We start from the raw sequence: 20,058 nt of genomic DNA, 5'->3' as shown, positions 1-20,058 counted from the left end.
TTGTTGCAGTATGAACTTGAACTTAGTAATAGGTTCTGAAGCAAGAAACATCATCGTGGATCTGGAATTGGGGAATTGTTGGGGTATTTTCACGTGTAAGCATCTCAATTCAAGCAACTTCTTAATAACATAGTGCTTTTGTGCCAGAAGAGAAAAATGGGTTGGGGGGTGCTGGAGAATGGGTAAAAAGCCAGTCATCCTGCCTTTTTTTTTGACTGCATAATGACAGCGTTTCATTTCTTTTAAAGGTTGTCTGAAGTAATTAGTGAAGTGACGAGTAATTCCTTGTCTACTTGCACGAAATCTGGTCCTTCTCCCCTTTCTTCTCCAAATGGAAAGCTAACCATTGCTAGTCCTAAACGTGGTCAGAAAAGGGAAGAAGGATGGAAGGAAGTTGTGAGAAGGTAAGCAAAACATCGCCTTAACTCCCCCTTGTTGATGTCCTTTTTCAGATTGTTTTATCTAGCGTAGCCCACTCTGGGGTTACTGAATGACCACCTTCTTAGCGGACCTAATAGATTTCACAAAATTACTGCTACTTAGGTTGAATCGTGAATTATAACATTAAGACCAACCTGCCCGCTGCTTCATGCCACGGAAGCGTTTCCTGGTTAATATTGTTTCTTATTTGTATAGATCCAAGAAGGTTTCTGTTCCATCAACTGTAATTTCCAGAGTCATTGGCAGAGGAGGATGTAACATCAATGCAATACGTGAGTGCACAGGAGCACACATAGACATTGACAAACAGAAGGATAAAACTGGAGATAGAATAATAACGATAAGGTAAGCAGGCTGCTTGATTGGCTCGTTCCTGTGCGGAGTTTTTCATTGTAGAACTCTGCTGTATAGAAAAATGAAAAGGCTTGACCTCATTGTCCCTTGAAAGATAACTTTGAGACAGGGGAGACGAGTGGGGTGGGGAAATGGAGAACAACTGCCAATTGGTACCACCTCGTTTCTACAAAAGAAGACTTGTGAGATAAGGTGGAACATAAATGTTAGGATTCTGTGTTTAGACTTGTTTAGACATGGCTAAATATGTAGGGAAGTAAACGTTTTAACTCTTCGGGGTTTTTTGGGAGTTAGGGTTTTGAACTTGAGCTTCTTAAATAATTGTCAGCAGCCAGAACATGCCAAGCTCAGTCTTCAGATAGAGAGTTATTTTTCTGTCTGTGTTAGCATGATGGAAGACAGGCTGGATCATGTGTCGGAGGTACTTCGCTGTAATGTCTGTAAATGCTTTAGATGCACTTTCACTTTTCCCTTCCTTCCTTTTTATAGGGGTGGCACAGAATCAACAAGACAGGCCACGCAGTTGATCAATGCTCTGATTAAGGATCCAGATAAGGAAATTGATGAACTTATTCCAAAGAACCGTTTGAAAAGTTCGGCTGCAAACTCCAAAATAGGGTCATCGACACCTGCCACCACTACAGCTGCTAACAGTTCTCTCGTGGGCATCAAAGTGACCACCGTAGCTGCTTCGTCAACATCTCAGACTGCCTCCGCACTCACCGTGCCTGCAATTTCTTCAGCATCCACTCACAAAACCATTAAGAACCCAGTGAATAATGTGCGGCCTGGTTTCCAAGTTTCTCTTCCATTAGCATATCCTCCTCCACAGTTTGCACACGCTTTACTCGCTGCTCAGACTTTCCAGCAAATCCGTCCGCCTCGGTTGCCCATGACACACTTTGGAGGTACTTTCCCACCAGCTCAGTCCACATGGGGTCCGTTTCCTGTTAGGCCGTTGAGCCCTGCAAGAGCTACCAACTCACCGAAACCTCACATGGTGCCTCGCCATAATAGTCAGAACAGCAGCGGTTCTCAGGTGAATTCAGCAAGTTCTTTGACAACTAGTCCAACAGCTACAACAAGTTCAGTGGCTTCTACTGTGCCTGGTTCTGCAAACGGCAGTCCGAGTTCACCTTCAGTCAGAAGACAGCTTTTCGTCACGGTCGTGAAGACATCAAACGCCACAACGACCACAGTGACGACCACGGCGAGTAACACGAGCACGGCGCCTACGAATGCCACGTATCCAATTCCTACTGCCAAAGAACACTACCCTGCATCTTCCCCCTCATCTCCTTCTCCTCCTGCGCAGCCAGCAGGTGTTTCCAGAAGCAGTCCTTCCGACTGCACAGCAACCTCTCCGAATAAAGGTGCACCTTTGTCTGATCCGGAAGTGGGTAGTCCGCCAGCAGTGGAAACAAACAGCTCGACCAACAGTAGGCAGCCCAGTTCTGGTACCGGCAGCTCGTCTGTGCACCCTGCTCATCAGCAGCCTCCGGGAGCTCCTCTGCAAGAGGCGAGACCCCCTCTTCAGCAACCTCAGGTTCCTGCACCAGATCCTCGAATGGTTGTGCCTCCAAACTTAGCAGCGACGAGCTCATCTGCTGCTGTGGCAGGTCCAACAAATGCCCCGATGACCTATCCCATGTCTCAGACATCAATGGGGTCTTCTCAGCCTGCAGCTAAGATGGAAACCCCGGCCATTAGACCGCCTGTCCATGGAACCGGTAGTGTCCATAAGAATCCAGCTCCTGTGCAAAATTCTTCTGTCGCAGTCCTCAACGTTAACCACATCAAAAGGCCCCACAGTGTTCCTTCTTCAGTGCAGCTTCCTTCTACCTTAAGTACACAAAGTGCTTCTCAGAATTCAGCCCATCCAGCAAACAAGTCTATGGGTAACAATTTCAGTGCTACTTTACCATTTGGGCCCTTTAGTACGTTGTTTGAAAACAGTCCTACGTCTGCTCATGCCTTCTGGGGTGGTTCCGTTGTTTCATCTCAGACAACACCAGAGTCTATGCTATCAGGAAAGTCTTCATTTTTGCCAAATTCAGATCCTTTACATCAGTCTGATACTTCCAAAGCCCCAGGTTTTAGGCCACCGTTACAGAGGCCAGCTCCAAGTCCCTCAGGTAAGTCTGTGATTTGTGTTCATACCTTAACAATACACTTAAATAATAACTGCTGCATGTTTGTATTTTCAACACGTAATACTTTCTGCCTCAGTTTTTGTGGTCATTTATAGTAAATCACTGTCTGCCCTGCAACGAAAGGGTGCTATAATAGTTTATTGGTGTTTCTGTAAGCAAAGTTGAGTTCACCTTCCTTTTAAGTGCCACCTGTCAAATCTAATAACTATTTTGCAGCTGATGAACTTGATAAAAGTCGAGCTGAGACATTCTTTCTGCCATTCCAGTCTACTCTTCTGCGATAGCTGAGCTAATAAAACACTTGACTGTTGTTTCCACCTCCCTTCCCTACCACTAGCTAATAACTATTCTAGTTTGTGATTACTTGCTTCTTGTCCTGAGGCCGCAGAAAAATATGCGTCATCTTCGAAGTGTTAGTATGATGAAAAAAAAAATCTGTTTTGATGTGAACTTCTAATAAGAGGTGAGTTCTCTTAACTACTAAATTTGATCACAAAACTTAATTTTATTGACTTCCTGAATTTTGTGGCGAGATGTTTAGCCGTCTGCACAACCAGAGGCCGAGGGATTGCCACAGAACTTGTTCTGTAGTTTCCAGAAAGTACACACACAGTTTGTACTCTCTGTGTCTGTTTTAGTAAGACCCGCGAGTTGTTTATGTAGCTTTGTTTATGAATAGAGAGATATAACAGCTAGTTTTTTCATGTTTAGTGATTATCATGGTGTTGAGTACCTTTTGAGGCATGCTCTGTGAGTTTTGTCAACTTAATATACTTAGTGTTTTGACTTCGGCACACTTGTACACCGTGCATCGCTTGAGTATGCCTGTCAGTTCCTGAGTAAAAGCAGTGCTCTAACCACAGTCCTACTGTTATCTCAGGAATTTCTCTTGTGGAAGGCTGCGGGCACGATAGATTAAGTTGGAGGTGTGTATAGAGTCAGGGAGTGTTACGTTAGGTCATAGCAAAGTAGCCCCTGAGAGCCTGAAGAATTTGACAAAAAATAGAGGTTGGATCTTGATAATGGATGATGCAGGGGAGGCAGGTGCTGTGCTTCTTTGTTCTTCTGCCTGTCGCTGGTGAACGGGTTATTTTTTTCTAACTAAAACTACAAATGTAAACCTTCTGTCACGTGCTCTATGAGTAGGAGAAAGATGCAAGTGCCACAGCAGTTAGGTGGTAACAAGCTTCCTTAATAGTTTTTGAAACTTAAAATCTTAAGATGCTATTATTCCCTTTCTTCATTTAGGAGAATATTAGGGGGGTAGTAATTCTTGTATTTATAATACCTTGGCTAATTGGCGCCATTTGGTCTTAACAAAATACCATTTTCCTAAATAAGTGAAAACGTATCCCTGGGTTGGAAAAAAACGCCTCAGTGTTGATCATGGTGTATATAGACATCATTCTGTAAAATAAAAAATGAATGGAGAAAGTCTTCAAATATTTAGTAGTATTTTCACTGTTCTTGGTACAAAAATCATACTTTATAAACTTATAGAACTTAAATTATAGGTTAATAAAATGCTCAGTTACTTTTCTGATGTCCAGTTATATCATAACATGTATCATTTACCTTAATTTATTTGCGTTCAGGATCCCTGCATGATAACATAAGAATGTTCTTGTTTTATATATACAGCAGAACTGCCACATACTGTCAAGACTTGCGGAGTATGAAGCTTAAGACTCCCAGTTCTCTTTGGAAAATAATAACAATCCCCTGTCGCGCCCCCAACAATTGATTGGATAAAAGTTTTCCTTCTTTCTTTATTATTTCCATAATACGGGTGGCCTCTTGACAGAGATCTTGGCGTACTGGGAGTCATTTGTGCCAATTTCTCTCACAGGTATTGTCAGTATGGATTCACCCTATGCTTCTGTAACACCTTCTTCTACACACCTGGGTAATTTTGCCTCAAACCTTTCGGGAGGTCAGATATACGCGCCTGGGACACCTCTTGGCGGAGCACCTGCAGCTGCTAATTTTAACAGGCAGCATTTTTCCCCACTTAGTTTATTGCCTCCATGTTCATCAGCATCAAATGGTGAGTTCTAGTCAGCGGGAAACTAGTTCAGAAGCTATTGTACAAATAAAGTGGCCTCATGCACTGCCTGTGTAGGTAGGCTTCTCTACTTTTGTTCATTTTTAACTTCAGGGTTTTAGATATGTTTTAAACCCTTATGCAATCACAGGTTTTGAGAAAAACTTCTCCTGTGCAAGTTCTGATCTCTAGTGTGTGTGGGGTTTTTAACAGCTAAGGTCATGCTGTTGCGGAGTTCCTTATTCTTGCTGCAATTAACTTTGGCCTGTTAACATATATGACATTCTTTCAGTCATCTTGCAAAGAAAAGGTTGGGTTTTTGGTTTGTGAAGGTAGTATTCCAAGTGTGAGTTGTGTAAACCATTTAATGATGTTTTACTAAAGCTAGCTCAGCAGTGGTGATAGCTTAGTTTTTCTGATGTTCTTAAAACAGAACTGTGTAATGTATTCCAGGAGAAAATACTTAGGGCAAGTTCTGGTACCTTCCTCCACGTTTGGCCCCTGCAGTTTTGCCATGTGTAGTGGAGTTTTTTGGACAGAAAACAAACTGTTGAGTGCTGGCTTGTTCAGGGAACAAGTTAGTCTGTTTCACTGGCAAAAATAACAACAAACAAAACCCACCAAAAAACCCCACAGAAAACAAATCAGGATGAAAAAAAAACAACAAACCCCCAAACAAAATGGAAAATAAAACCCAAACCAACAAGAAGAAACAAACCCAAACCAACCCAACAACAACATGGGTTTATTTCCGCTATACTTTTGGGTATAATCCTCAAACCTTCTATTGCTGATACACAGTAATGCTTAGCTAAGATTTTGAACTGTCTGTTGTGATCAGTTGCAGTGTGTATCCAGTAGCTGAGCTGACAGGGCATGATAATCACTTCATGTAGGAGACTAAATCGATGGTGAACGTGTCTCTGATCTGAAAGTAAAACCATTAAAATTATCCCGAAGTGTTTGCTGTATAACTCTGGCATTAACAAACTACCCATTTTCACTTGTTTGACGTTTGGCTTGACGTTAAAGGATAGGTTCGTGGTGACTTGAGAGGATCTGGCTGCCGTTGCTAAGTGCTCTTGTTGATTTTTCTTGCAGAATCTCCTGCTCAGTCGGTGTCTTCTGGAGTAAGAGCACCATCTCCCACCCCTTCAGCAGTGTCCTTGGGATCAGAAAAACCCAGTAATGTTTCTCAGGACAGAAAAGTTCCTGTTCCGATTGGGACTGAACGGTCTGCACGTATTAGACAAACTGGAACTTCTACTCCATCTGTTATCGGGAGCAACTTAGCTGCTCCAGTGGGACATAGTGGGATCTGGTCCTTCGAAGGCATAGGTGGCAGTCAAGGTACGTAGTGTTAATAGGCGTCCCTGTGCTCGCAATTGACCACAACATTGTGTTTTCCTAACTTGCTTTTGGAGCTGAAGGACAATGCAGAAGTGAGTGCCTCAAAAAGTAGGAGTGCTCTTTACGAAGGAGTTGGAGCAAGGACTTCTCTTTGCCCTCCTGTCCACTTAATTGTGTTTTAACAAGGTCTCAGAAAACCTCAGGGGTTCTGAAACACCCTGGCTGCGAAGGTTTGTTACTCAAAGCGAGAAGTAACAGGGAAAATCAAACCACAGGGTTTGCAGGGGTGAACTGAGCGAGGATCATTTGATTTAGGAAGCGGTGTCTCATGATAACTGTGTATTTTCTTCTGTTGATAAACGGATGATTTTGTACAATAGGAGTTAATACTTTAATTCATAGCCAGAATGGAGCTTTTTGTGCTGAAGATGGTGCAATTTAAGTTCTTATGAGTTTTCTTTGTTGTTTCCGGTCATGCCGGTAGCATTTTACTAACGCAAGGCTCTTGGCTCTCTTGTAGTCACATAGAATTCAGTATTTCAGAATTAATTAAAAACTTAAGTTACCGATGGGACAGCTTTTCTCAACAAACACTTCAGGAGTCTTGGGTGTGATTTACAGAAGACTGCAGAATTGGGGGGGTGGGGTGGGTTGGTTTGCGTTGGGTTTTTCTCGGTTTTTGTCTTTTTTTCCTTGGGATGAGGGGTAGGGAATCATGAGATGACATTGGATGGGACCTCTGGAGGTCATCACAACCTCCTGCACAAAATGGGATTTGCTATGAAGTCCAACTGGGTTGCTCAGGGCTTTATCCAGTCTGATCTTGAAAACCTCCAAGGATGGAAACTGCTCAACCTCTCTGAACAACCTGTTCCACTGCTTGACTGAGCAGTCCAAACAATTTCAGGTTTTAATAGACTGACTGTGCACATGCTTTGCATACGATGAGTGTACTGTCCTGTTTTTTTTCCGCCAAATACAAAATAGGTAGGATGTATCCAAACCTTTTTTTACTTCGCTAATGGTCTTTTCCCGATCTGTGTAGTGAGAGGGTGTTCATCATTAAGGCTTTAGAAATTGAATTCATTTTTATTTGCGTTGTCTAGGTGTAAAAGTTGCCTTTTCTGTCTGTCTTAGCTTTCGGAATGCTGCTTGCTTTCTACTTGGTTCAATTATTTCAACATTTTGGTTTTCAGTTCACAATGGGATTGGCTCTTCTCTTGATGAGTATTAGGGCGGCTTCAGAAATGTTTCTGTATTCCTTCTCCGCCCCTCCAAATATAATATTCTTATGTTTTATTTTGAAAAATTGGCTTTCTGAATGTCAGAGGTTTGAACTGCAGTAACAATGCCAAGCTGCCTCTAATGAATTCATGTAATTAGAATATGAGCACACATATCTAGCTGGTCATTTTCTGGTTTTGCTTTTCAAAAGTAGTTCTCTGTCTCTTAGTTCATTAAGTAATTCATGAAAGAATGGTAATGAAGTGGAACAAATAGCCTTCATAGCATACATACCCCTGTCACAGCACCAAATGCACAAGAATTCAGGTTTTTGGAGGACGAAGAGTTAGCGCAAATGCCAGCTTTCCCTTTCAAATGAAGGAAAACTGCAGAGGTGATGCTTTGGTTGCATATAGCTGTTGAAAACTCCTTGCACTGGCTGAGTGTTCCTGCCATGGAGCAGCTCTATGTGCAGGTGCCGTTTCTGATGCTCCCCATCCCACGTGCACCAAAGTTTTCATGCAGGTGGATGCATAGAAACTGCAAGCTGAGCAAATGCCACTTTTAGAAATGTTACAGCGCAGAAACATTTAGGCTGGAAAATGGATGGTTAGCGGGTGTCATGTCTAATGCTGTGTTTTCTGTCTTGTTAGATAAAGTGGACTGGTGTCACAGCGGAATGGGCAGCCACATGATCCACAGGCCCATGTCTGATCCAGGGGTGTTCTCGCACCAAGCTATGGAGAGAGACAGCACGGGAATCGTAACGCCTTCCGGTACATTCCATCAGCCCGTTCCTGCAGGATACATGGACTTCCCAAAAGTCGGGGTAATGACCACCTTGGACTTGATATGCGCGTTACCGCTCGATTTCCGTGGCGGTGCGTGAGGCAGATGAACAACACGGAGGTAGCGTTCACTGTGCAGTTGAGCATGCGTAAGCTGAAACGGTAACTAGCCCTCGCAGTATTGCAGAAGCCTAGATCTGGTAAAAAATAACTTGTCCGTGACGTAATAAATAGATGCATAGAAAGGTTTTCCTTAAATTCAGGTGTTTCATTGCTGTTTTAAGATGGAGAATTTCTTTAATGCAAATCCCCTTTTGTCATTCTGTATGTGCAGTACTGGCAGTGTTTATGAATACATACTGATTCTTGCTTTTTTCCTCCCTCCAAGGGTATGCCTTTTTCTGTGTATGGGAATGCAATGATTCCTCCTGTAGCCCCCATCACAGATGGTACTGGAGGCCCTATATTTAATGGGCCTCATGCTGCTGACCCATCTTGGAACTCGCTGATAAAGATGGTTTCAAATTCCACAGAAAATAACGGGCCTCAGACGGTAATTTTTCGATTTTTATATTCGCAATTTTGCTTTAACCTTAAGAAGCAGTGTGGTGAAGATAAGATCCTAGCTGGTAAAAAATACAGTGTAGTGTTTCTTCTTTTTGCTCGTGTCTCTAAGGAGCTGATGCAGCCCCCCTACTCACTACAGCACTGAGTGCTGTACGTGCTTCCTGACAACTTCTAAATGTTAGTCATGTCTCCAAAAATAAGTGCAAGTTGTCCCCAGAAAGAATTGGCATCTCCAAGTTAATGCAGTTCCAAGGAGCGTGCTGTAGTTACTTCTGTCAACGTATTGGTGCTTGAGAACTGGAAAGCTTGCTTCCAGCTGAGCTCAGAGAAGCTGCCTATTTAATCTAAGTAGACACTTGGTTAATTACTGCAGATCAGCTTTTTTAATTATGTGTTGGAGAGAGTCTGGATAGAAAAGATCCTTTTACGCTGTATATTTTAATCAAAATGATCATGGTTTCTGCCTGTGCAGTTCTGCATTTGGGAAAACACAATCAATTTGCTTTTGTGAGAAAAGCCATTTATTTGCTGTTACGTAAGCTTTCCCTTCCCAAAGAGGGAAAACAGCATTAGGTCTAAAGGATTGTTGCTAGGCACCGAAGGGTGTGATGTCTTCACTGTGTTAGGAGTTGACGTAGGAAGGGAGTAAGTAGCTCTTCTGTCCACTGCTCTGGTCTTGCCTGGGTTATAGGCTTGTCCACTAGATGTAATTGAGGTACAGGGATTATGTTCCCCTAAACCTCTTGTTCGTACTCAGCCAGCAACTAATATTACAATGCATCACCAGTAGCTCTTGTAATATTATATCCCGTGTTTATTTTTAATTATACAGTGAGCTCTGTTATACTGTTATTAAATAAAGATATTTCTGGACGTGATTTGCTTGGGAATTACCCAAGCTGCAAATAGCACCTCCCAGCTCTGGCAGACCGTAGGTGTGCAGAAGAAGAGGCGGTCTGTTGGTTGGCCACAGTTCATGTATTGCTCTGAAGTGGCTCATGACCCCTATGAGGTGACTTCTGGTTTAGTGGGAAAACTTTGTCCCCCAGAGAAGGCTTTACTTTATTACACTTGGGTTTCCCCAGAGCCGAGGGCGTTGGTGTGCACTGGGGGAAAAATAATGCAAGGTGCCAGAAATCGAGCTCTTGATTGTCTGAACTTCCTAAGGTAAAGAGGAAAGACAGTGTCTTGCTCTGAAAGCTGGAGGTCTCCAGACGCTGTCCTTGCAAATCAGTGTGCACGTATACAAAGTCCTGTTAATTCTCCTTGACGGCAGACCTGGCATGTTCAGAGGGAATACTTATTTCCCTGGGTCTAAAGGGATACATTTTACCTGTGGAACAGTGAAATATATATTACATCGGTGTAGCTATGATGGAGGAGGTAGCGGGCATAAATAGCATTGATTTTTCTCTTTGATTTTGCTGTGAAGGAAAGCAGTCAGGCTGGGTGAAAGCATTTTTTTGCACTAAGTAGAAAGGAAGAAGATGATGGACCCTTCACCCCAAGGTGAAAAAGTACAGGCAGAAAGATTGAAACCCCATTTCCCTCTCCTCTCACTTGAATTACAGCAGCGTAAAACAAGTCCTGAAAGGAACTCGGTGTAGTTTGATGATTGATTGCCATGTTGTCTGATGTTGGGCTTTACTTGGGTGCAGTGAAAATCGTAAGCACTGCAGTGTAATTTTGACTTCTGAACTGTTTTGAGCAGCCCCGAAGCATGGCGTTAAATGAAGTTTTCTCTTTCAGGTGTGGACTGGAACTTGGACACCTCACATGAACAGCGTGCATATGAACCAGCTTGGCTGAGTGGGATCAACTTGCTAGCCTTGAGATTCCTTTTTTGCAGAGGAAAACACAAATGGCAGAAACAGTTTATGTGCTCCCAGATCATTCTACTGATGTGCTTGACTGAAGTGTGTAGGCTTTTTGCAGAAGAACTTACTAACTGACCTTTTTCTGTGAACATTGTGACCGCCCATTCCCCACCATCATACGTTTCAACTTAGTTAGCCTTTATTCTTTTCTTTCCTTTTTTTTTTTTGACATAACTTTCTGTTGAAGCTGTTCTTTGGCTGGTTGGTTTTAGTACTGTAAACTGCTTCTGAGCAAACACAGAAAATTAGCAAAATTATGTAAACTTGATCCTGAAGTTTTAGAATGGCAAATAAATGTACAATTGTTTACATAACAAATGGCTAAGCAGAAAGTAAATTTCAATATGTCAGTATAGAGGCTCTACTTTATGTAGACTTAAATTAATGTGAGATATGTACCTTCATATTCAGAAATCTGGATGTTTCCTTCATACATTAAACTATTAATAAGCATAACTTTTCTACTTGTGTAATTTAAGTACATTATAAAAAAAAAGGGCATTATCAGAGGGCTTTTTCCAAATGTGTGTTGGATTTTTTTTTTGAGAAGGCATACATCAGTTGTAACCAGATAATAAGAGTTTCCATTTTTCTTCCGTGAAAGGCTTTTCAGCAAAAAGCGCCTGAGAAAACAGCCTTTTGGCACATTAAGAGTCGTCTCCATGGTGAACTCCCCTACTTGCCCAGTAAACGGGGTAAATGTACCACGCTGCAGCATCTATTAAAAATTATTCTTACAGCTGGGGTTGATGCGGCAAGGTCTGTTGTGTTCCACGAGTGCTCCCAGAGCTTCTGTTCCTCTGGTTCCTTCCTTTGCCTGCAAAAGTAATTTCAGAACGTAGATCCTCGGTGTGCGTCAGCTCAAGAATGAGACTCTCAACTTGCAGTTTTTAGCAGAGCTTCACTGATGAAAACTGTCTCCACAGGAAGGCTTATTTCAGAATAAGTGGCTTTATTCTAGTAGACGGTGTCATGCTCCACACTGGGTCACTGCCCCGTGAGGGTTTATTTAGAAAAGCCCAAGTGAGAATTTCCTTACAGTCGTTGTCAGGAGCTGTCACCTTCTTCACTTAAAGGTGCTTGGAGTGAAGAGCAGTACCGGGAGGTGAAGCCTCAGGCAGGGGTCCTGTGAGGCAAGACTTGGTCAGCAGTGACACACAGCTCTAGTCAGGATGCCCGTACCGTTTGTGTCCCTGTGGTTTAAAGTAGATCTACAAGTTGAATGTATGCTTGTGCTGGACAGGTGAGGGCCAGCGTCATCTATAGCTGATCATTCTGCATGGAGGAAGGCTGAAGGAAAGCTTGTTTTTTCCTTGCTGTGTCACTTGGAGTCAACCCTTTTTATTGTAACTTGTTTCCTGAGAGCTCCAATCTGGGGAAGCTCCTGGATGAATTAAACAGGCTCCTGTTAAGGCTGGAATTTAAGAAGTGCTATTTTGTATTTATTACGGTACTCCTGTGAAAGCCAGAAGAAAAAACAACTTGTCCAAAGAAACCGCCTGCCTTTTAAATACTATGATATTTCTGAGGTGTCCGGAAGGTTTATGCACACTGATCTCCATATATGTGCCCTTAGGTAATGCTCTAAATAAAAGTAAGCTGCTTTTTCAGCTGTCTCACACAGCTGGTCTCTGATATGTGAAATACATTCTGTGAATAACTGGTTGTAGCAGAACGGATATGACACTGAAGAACTGCTCAGGGACGTAATGGAAACTCCATTTCAGCCCTTTAGTGTGAGCCAGGAAGAGTGCCCTTCCGCTCTTCTGTGTGACCTTTAGCCCTCTACTAGAATTTTTTGCTGAATGCTTAATGCTGAATAGCACTGATTTGCATTCTTATTCTGAAATAATCCTACTGTGCAATAGTGCTCAGTATTGGTTGCAACCATGAATCCCGTGGGTCAAAAGAACAGTTTCTTTCCTGTAATTTGCTGACTGGAATCATCAAACTGCGGCCAGGGGACGGCACGCTGGCTGCTGCCGGGGTGGGGTCAGGCTTGTTCAAGTCTGTACAAGGAACACTTTTTTTCTTCCTCCGATACTTTTTTTTTTTTAATTATTTCACATGTAATGCTTTTTATTTGACCAATAAACAAAAGGAACGTACGCTGTTGAGACGGGGCAGGTCCTTCTTTGAGAAAAAGGAACAAAACCCTGTTCGGAGGTGGGTAGCGTGGCTCCGGAGGAGCTTGAAGGCGAAGGGAGAAGAAGGCCGGAGCCATCACCGGCGCCATGTGTGCTCTAGACGCGTTCTGTACGCGGACCGGGTCAGCAGGCACAGCGACCGCGGCGCGGGAGCCCGGCTCTTGATGAGTTGTTAATTGCCGATCACCTGAAGCGCTTCCCGCCTCCCCAGCCACCTGCCCTGCCTCCTGCCCTCAGTCAGCATGGCCGCCGCGGCGCCGGGAGGCCGCGTTCCGCCTGCGCAGCTGGCGCATGCGCGGGGGGAGGGGGTTGGTGGGGCGCGCGCCCTGACCGTTAGCCATGTGGCGGCTGGCGCGGCTGGGCGCGCGGGGCTGGCGGGCGGGCGGCGCGGCCGCCGTTCGCGCGCGGAGCGGGCGGTTAACGGCGGCGGCGGCGGGCGGCGGCCCCGGGGGCTGGTACGAGTGGCTGGCGCAGTCGATGCCCGTGCACTGGGCGGAGGACGGGTTGGTGGCGCTGCAGGCGGCGACGGGGCTGCCCTGGTGGGCCGCCGTCGTGTGCGGCGCCGCCCTGCTCCGCACCGCCGTCACCTTGCCGCTCGCCGCGCACCAGAGCCGCCTCCTGGCCAAGGTGGGTTCCCGGTCGCCGGCCTCGTGTCCTGAGGGCAGCCTGCCGCGGCCGCCCAGCCCCGGAGCGCCCTCGCCGTGCGAGGAAGGGAGCGAGGGGCACGGCCGGGGCCCCTCGGCGTGCTCTGGGCGGGCTTTGCGTGGGTTCCGCGTGGGCTTTGCGGCGGGCGGGACGGTGGTTCCCGGTGAGAGCGGCGTTTTGCGGCGGGGGTGGCGCGTTTGGAGCGACGCTGGTACCTGTCCCCGAAAGCGCTGTTGTGTGGCCATGGCCGCCGTTTCCCCCGCTAGCGGGGGTCTGCTTCTGCTGCCCGTTGGCCTCCTGTGGCGAAGGGCACGGCAGCTCGTGGGAGGCTGTGCTGTGGTTGCAAGCCTGCGTTGGTCCTCCCCGGGACACGTGAAGTCTAAATAAAACTGTAACACGGGAACGCGCTGCTTCAGGGTCACTGCGTGGAAATGGAGTTGTTTCAGTGTGAGAGGCAGGCGGCGTGTGCGAGGGGCTTTCTGTGACCTGCTGCGTTAAGGTAAACAAAGCTCTTGCTGAAGTTGCTCCGATAAAAACCTGAAGTAAACTAGTCTTCAGCAGTTTCTAAATACCTGTTTTACCTCAAAAGCGAGGAAAACGATGGAAGTGACTGAAGAGGTTATATGCCGTGCCTGCAGTGGTAAAGGAGCCTTTGCAGTGCTGCGGTGTGAAGTAGGGTGTTTCTCCCGCTAACGAGGACTTTAGGGTGGTGCTTCACAGCTGCCAGAACTCAAGTCCGGTTTGGAATCAGTTGGATCTTTGTGCTTCACCTGTGCAAAGCTCAGACTGGTAAATGCAGGTGTGTTTCTTGGATGGGGCTCTTCAGGTGACTGTCATTCCGAGAGCGTTACTGCAAAAGAAGCATAGTTTAATTCTTTTATTGCAGCCTGTTTGGGGTGGGTTTTGTTTGTTTTTTGTTTTGTTTTTTTACAGTAATGATTGTTCATTTTTTTGCTTTTCTTTTGATTGTAAAAGTGAATCGCCTATTGTCCTCTTGCATAACGGGGTCTCTTCTTATTCCTCAGGATAGGGACTTCGGTGACTGCAGTGGTGTGCCCTGCTGGGCTTGAAATCTTTTTGAAGTGGCATTAAAGGGGTTTTTTGTTAAGTGAAGTAACTGGTCACAATTCCTGAACGAAGGCAAAAAGATGCTTATTAAGAACAAAATATAAAATCTAACACTGGATAAATTTCATTTAGTGGTGAGGTAGTATCTTTGTTACTGTGAATACTTCTCACTACTATCTTCACGTGTTCATTCTGTTTAAAGATAAAAGGCGTTCGCAGGTGTGTGCCTTGTCCTTCACAGTCATTTTTAATGCCTGTACAGGATCAAGTGGGGAGAGGAAGTGGTTGTTATGTGTAACTGCGCATAAACGTTTTTCCTTTTCTTTAGCTAGTTGGAAAATTTGCAGCCGGAGATTAAAAAACTAGCTGAGCGTCTTCGCTATGAAGTTTCTGTTCGTGGAAAGCAACTGGGTTGGTCTGAAAAGGTGGCCAGGTAAGATGGCGATTGTATATGCCTTTTAAATCCATTCTGGATTGAGGGGTAGCAGGAGGGAAAGTCCTACAAACAAAAATCTTACAGAAGAATTCTGCCGTTGCCCAAAGCTTAGATTTTCTTACCACTTCTACGACTTGTTTGTGTTTGTTATGTTGCTTTTCAGAGTATATCTATTTTAAAGCTCTGAACTTGCGATAGGCTTATGATTACAGGGCCAAATCCAGGATTGTTTTTGTTGTCTTTACTTGTGGCTAAAGTTTCGTTAGCTATTATGGTATCTAAATATTGCTGGAACTTGAGGCTTGAATGGTTGTGGTCCTGTGCATTTGTTAGCGTAGTACTGCACCCCATGCAGTAGCAGCGTATCTAAGCTGGGTTACTGAGGACGACATAACTGGCTGATTGTCTCTGTATTGAGAAGGTTATACCCTAGTTCAGACAAAAAGCACCATGAAATAAAATATCAGACAAGTTACTGGGAGCTGCCAATGACAACGGGAAATTTTGTTGTGAAAAGTTGCTTATAGCAACATAGCTAAAAGTTGTGAGGAAGGAGAGAGGCATGCTTGAAGAGGAAAGACTTTCAGGTTTTCCAGAGTTGCGCCTAAAGAAGCCAATTGAACATGCACAGCCTGTAGAATTGTTATTTCAGAATGTGAGAAGTTACTCTGTAACAGGTATTGAGAGGGGACTTTTTTTTCTTTCTTTCTTTCTAAAAGGTTCCACTTTAAGAAAAACCTACGGAGGATTATTACGGAACTGTACATTCGAGACAACTGCCACCCCTTCAAAGCCACTTTACTGGTGTGGGTACAGATTCCGATGTGGGTTTGCGTGTCCCTCGCTTTGCGCAACTGCAGTGTTGGTGCCATGGACTCGGGAGGTGATTAATCTGAACAGACGCACTCTTAACAGTCATTTTTCGTTCAGTTACTGTTTTTACAGACGCTTTGTTGGTTAAAGAACGCTATCTCCTGAGCTTGACGTATAAGCTGATACAAAAACGACTCTACTACTAAGGTTTTGAACTTAATATAGTTTAAGCATAGATAAATATCTGATAAAAATAAAAATGAATTTCAAAGACTTCGATTAGGTACATTGTACATGTTGTACTAGATTAAACCACAGTTCATATAACCGAAGACCTCGAGCCTGGACCACACCTATGCTTTTCTTCGGTTTGAACTCTTCCAGCAGGTATTCGCAGCGTCCAGAGCATGGCGGATCTCTGCTTAGACAGTCATAGTGTCACAACACAGTGCTGTGAGCTTTGTGGGATGCCTCTTTAAAAGCACTATCAGGGTCTGAGCTCTGGGAACCATGTGAGGCGTTTTGTTAGGCCGTGTGAGCGTTTCGGGGTCTTCTGAAGACAGGGTTACTAGAAAAAAAAAATTTGTCTTGGGATTTTTCTGGTTCACAAGATAAGCATATTTACAAGTAATATTACCCCTGCCACAGCACGTTCACTATTAATCTGTTTTTTTTTTTTTCCATGTGAAGTTTCACGTGAAGCACTGTAGACAAGGTGAATGTGTGTGGTTTTTTTAAATAAAAATATTGATATTTTGATTTTTTTATAGAAGCGTTTATATAGTTTGTTCTTCTAAACAAAAACGAAACAAATTACGTAGTTATTAAGAAAAATAGAATTATTTTGCAAACACAAAACATGGTCATTGTAGGTTACTGCGTTGCATATTTTCCTCATTGGCTTGTAAAATGGTGGTTGAGATCAAGCTAGTTTTTATCGCAGGTGTACCTGAATCACTGGCTGTCATGAGCTAAGCTGGATTTCAGCTTGTATCTCCCACCATTTTTTAACTTGTGTTGATAGCAGACTGCCTTGACATGTGATCTGTTAAACCAAAGATTTCTGCTTTACTAGTATTTATTGTGTAGATAAAATGTACCTAGAAACTTGGATGGTTTGATTGTAATACATGGTACGGTTCTGACTAACTTGAGGTAGCAACTCATACTTAATTCCGTATTTTCTTTAAACTGTTCTTGTAGTTCAAGAACAGTTCTCAGCAGGCGGAGCGTTGTGGTTTACAGACCTCACGGCACCAGATTCTACATGGATTTTGCCAGTTTCGCTTGGGCTCGTGAATTTGCTCATAGTGGAGGTACGTTGGTGGAATAAATGGGATGATTGCAAAAGGATAATTCTTTTTATAGACTTGTAAGACAATATTACCCAGCGCTATGCATTAGAATGTGTGGGTGTCTTGTTTAGAGATGACAAATTCTGATGTGACATGTCTCAGACACTTTATTGGCTTTACTTGAGCTTCAGTAAAATTTAGTCTTGACTGAAGTTTCACTTAAAATGATGTTCTAAAGGCCTTCCTTGGGTGTTAAGCATCCACAAGCACACGTGGGGTTTTTTGGTTTGTTCTGCATTCCACCCCCAATTATTTGTTACTGCCTTGTGGTCAAAACTAACAATGTTATGTGTTGTTCTTAATAAATTGAAAAAATAGAGAGCTTTTTAAGATTGCTGGGGAGATTAATCAACAGAAACAGAAAAAAAAAGAAAAGAGTCTTCATTTCCCATTTTTGGGGGTAATTTAATGGAAATATTTTTCTTCTAGACTTTTCTGTTAGGTGTTCTTATCAAACTTTAACCATTTGGATTTCATTCTTACTCTGTTTTCTTCTGTCATGTGGACTGAGACTGTCTTAGAGAGAAAAAAGTGAGCGTGTGACTGTAGACTTGATTGTGCTTTCGTTCAGTTATCTGTCAACTGTCTTTGGTCTCTTTCCTGTTGGCAGCCTTTTCCCAGGGCTGTGCTTCAGGCTGAGGCGTTGGAACTTTTAGATGTGCAAAAGTGTCTGTGTAAAGTTACGTTACCTTGAAATGATTGTTAGGTACTCTGCTGGGTTGGTACAGTGTTTTCTACAAAGGACTGAACATGTAAAACATCAAACGAGTTAAAGGAAAGATTGTAGCAGTATGTTAATTGAAATGGAGGATGCAAAGTGGAAGTAATACAGAAACAAGAGTGCTGGGTTACAGGAAACCCCACTGTTGCCTTTTTTCTCATTTTAGTTGTTTCAAAAACAACTTACTTATAACTGTGGGTTTCTCCCCTTTCAGATCTTTGCTTCACAAAAAATGGAAGTTTCCAGAGTCCAGAAACTTGCTACCAATTTCTTTCGAGTGGTGTCAGTAGTGATGATCCCTGTTGCTGCAACAGTTCCCTCTGTAAGTACAGAGTCTTAATGGTGCGTCCATTAACCTGGGTCTCTGGTATGTTCTTAATGCTTAAAGAGCAACCCAAATGCTTGGTGTATTTATTAGACCATACTTTTTAATACAGTGTGCCCCAAAACAAAGAAGATGTTTTGTCTACGTGTATGTTTAAATTCTTAACACATTTGGAATATTTTTGTCCAAGAGGGAAGAATCTGCAAACTTACTGTTTCTAAACATGATTTTCGCAAACTAGGGCTTGGAAGGACATTCAGTGCAGGTTAGCATCCTTTTTGTGATCGCAAAAATGAGAGGAAAACTTTATATAAGGATGTATAGACAAAGGTTTGCCAAGTGTTTGCTTGCTGTAAGAAGAAAACAGCGTAGTTATTAGATTAGGAAATTTTCCACAATCTTCTTAAAACACTTCTCATTTTCACCAGGTGTTTTGGTTCTGAATATTTTTGCAGTGGTTACCAAACACAAAGTATCTTGTTGTTTGGTTCATCAACTTATAGTCTGAAATATAGAAGTTTAAGCAAGTTTAATATGAATTAATTTATGAACTGTTGTCAAACTTCAGCGTAGATGACTCTTTTTCCCAGAAGAGTTGAGAGAGTGAAAAATACATTTGAAATGGAAGCCATTATTGTTACTGAGAGGAGTGGGTTTAGGTGAGTTATTTTTCTCAGTAACTGGGGGTGACCAGTGGTTCTGGTTCGTCAAGAGCTGCCTAAAATTGTAGTGTTTTCATTGCAGCTAGGGCGGCTGAACTCGGTATTTGTCTCGTTGCAGTCCATGGCGTTGTACTGGCTGTCCTCGAGCTTCGTGGGACTCTCGCACAACCTGTTGCTGCGTTCTCCGACCTTTCGTCGACTGTGTTGCATACCAAGGACCAAATCTGACTCGGATACTCCTTACAGGGATATTGTGTCTGCCTTGACTACCAAATACAGTTTTAAGAAATGATGTCATTTGAACTGTTGGAAGAGCTATCCCACAAATGTTGCATGGGTAATTAAGTAGTGCTATTTTATTGAGATGTACTTAATGTAAAATGTTGCAGCTGGAATTATATTTATTTTCAAATAAAGCATTGACTGTCTGGCCGTAAAGAAGGATTGTTCAGCGCAAATGTATGTTTATTGGGAAGTTCTGTTTCAAGGGTGGTTGTTTTGCAATTAGAATAGTCCAGTAATACAGGTTCGTCTCCTGAATTATTGTAAGGAATTGTGCAGACGAATATTAAATAAAATGTGACTCACCTAGGCTGTCTTCTTGTAGTGAAGCCGATCTGACTTGCGGGCTAGCGAATAACAAGTTTTGGGGTGAGGGAAAAGGCTAGATGGACTGACGCTGTAGTTACTGGTTTATTTAATCAAGACACTGGTGCAGATTGATTGGTAATCAGGTATAGTCATTCGATATCCAGATGGCTCATGTGATAGCTGATTTCCTGTAACTGCAAAGTAAACTAGGTTGTTGTCAGTCTCTTGTGCATTAGATTTGGAGTTGGGAGGACAAGTTTCTTTTATCGTTTCTGGTATCAGCTGTTGAGTGACCGCATTCTGTTTGTATGTACTGAAATGAGGCGAGTAGTACCTTGAAAAAGAATGAATGACAGTAAGAAACCAAAGACTTCATTCAACTGCACAGCAAATTTCTTTTTTAATGTACGTCTTAAAGGTCAAGTGCAAATATTTTATGCCTTAAAGGACCTGCGTTCGGTATTTTTTTCATGTAAGCATCAGCGTCATTACATGTA

General features: G+C 43.3%; 2 protein-coding genes across 6 annotated transcripts in view; both read left to right on the top strand.

Moving 5' to 3' along the window:
* The window catches only part of ANKRD17 (ankyrin repeat domain 17), a 95,998-nt gene extending 84,744 nt beyond the window's left edge, over positions 1-11,254 (top strand). For 4 of the 5 annotated variants that reach the window (XM_076337462.1, XM_076337467.1, XM_076337465.1 and 1 more), the window contains 8 exons: positions 249-404; positions 637-786; positions 1,285-2,930; positions 4,798-4,995; positions 6,094-6,342; positions 8,220-8,395; positions 8,743-8,907; positions 10,671-11,254. In XM_076337462.1, coding sequence (XP_076193577.1) covers positions 249-404; positions 637-786; positions 1,285-2,930; positions 4,798-4,995; positions 6,094-6,342; positions 8,220-8,395; positions 8,743-8,907; positions 10,671-10,730 — 2,800 coding nt within the window. In that variant the 3' untranslated portion in view covers positions 10,731-11,254. The remainder of the gene's footprint in view (positions 1-248; positions 405-636; positions 787-1,284; positions 2,931-4,797; positions 4,996-6,093; positions 6,343-8,219; positions 8,396-8,742; positions 8,908-10,670) is intronic. The other variant, XM_076337466.1, reaches the window with a different exon arrangement.
* Positions 11,255-13,284: 2,030 nt separating this feature from the next.
* Positions 13,285-19,411, top strand: COX18 (cytochrome c oxidase assembly factor COX18). The gene is made up of 6 exons (XM_076337687.1): positions 13,285-13,572; positions 14,991-15,091; positions 15,814-15,977; positions 17,111-17,223; positions 18,198-18,305; positions 19,089-19,411. Exons 1-6 carry the CDS (start codon positions 13,285-13,287, stop codon positions 19,260-19,262), a joined length of 948 nt encoding a protein of 315 aa, XP_076193802.1. The 3' UTR covers positions 19,263-19,411.
* Positions 19,412-20,058: the final 647 nt, after the last annotated feature.

This window comes from Aptenodytes patagonicus, chromosome 4 (genome assembly GCF_965638725.1).
Source record: "Aptenodytes patagonicus chromosome 4, bAptPat1.pri.cur, whole genome shotgun sequence".
Lineage (NCBI taxonomy): Eukaryota > Metazoa > Chordata > Aves > Sphenisciformes > Spheniscidae > Aptenodytes > Aptenodytes patagonicus.
Note: the sequence above shows the minus strand (reverse complement) of the source record. Positions and strands in the feature narration are given on the sequence as shown.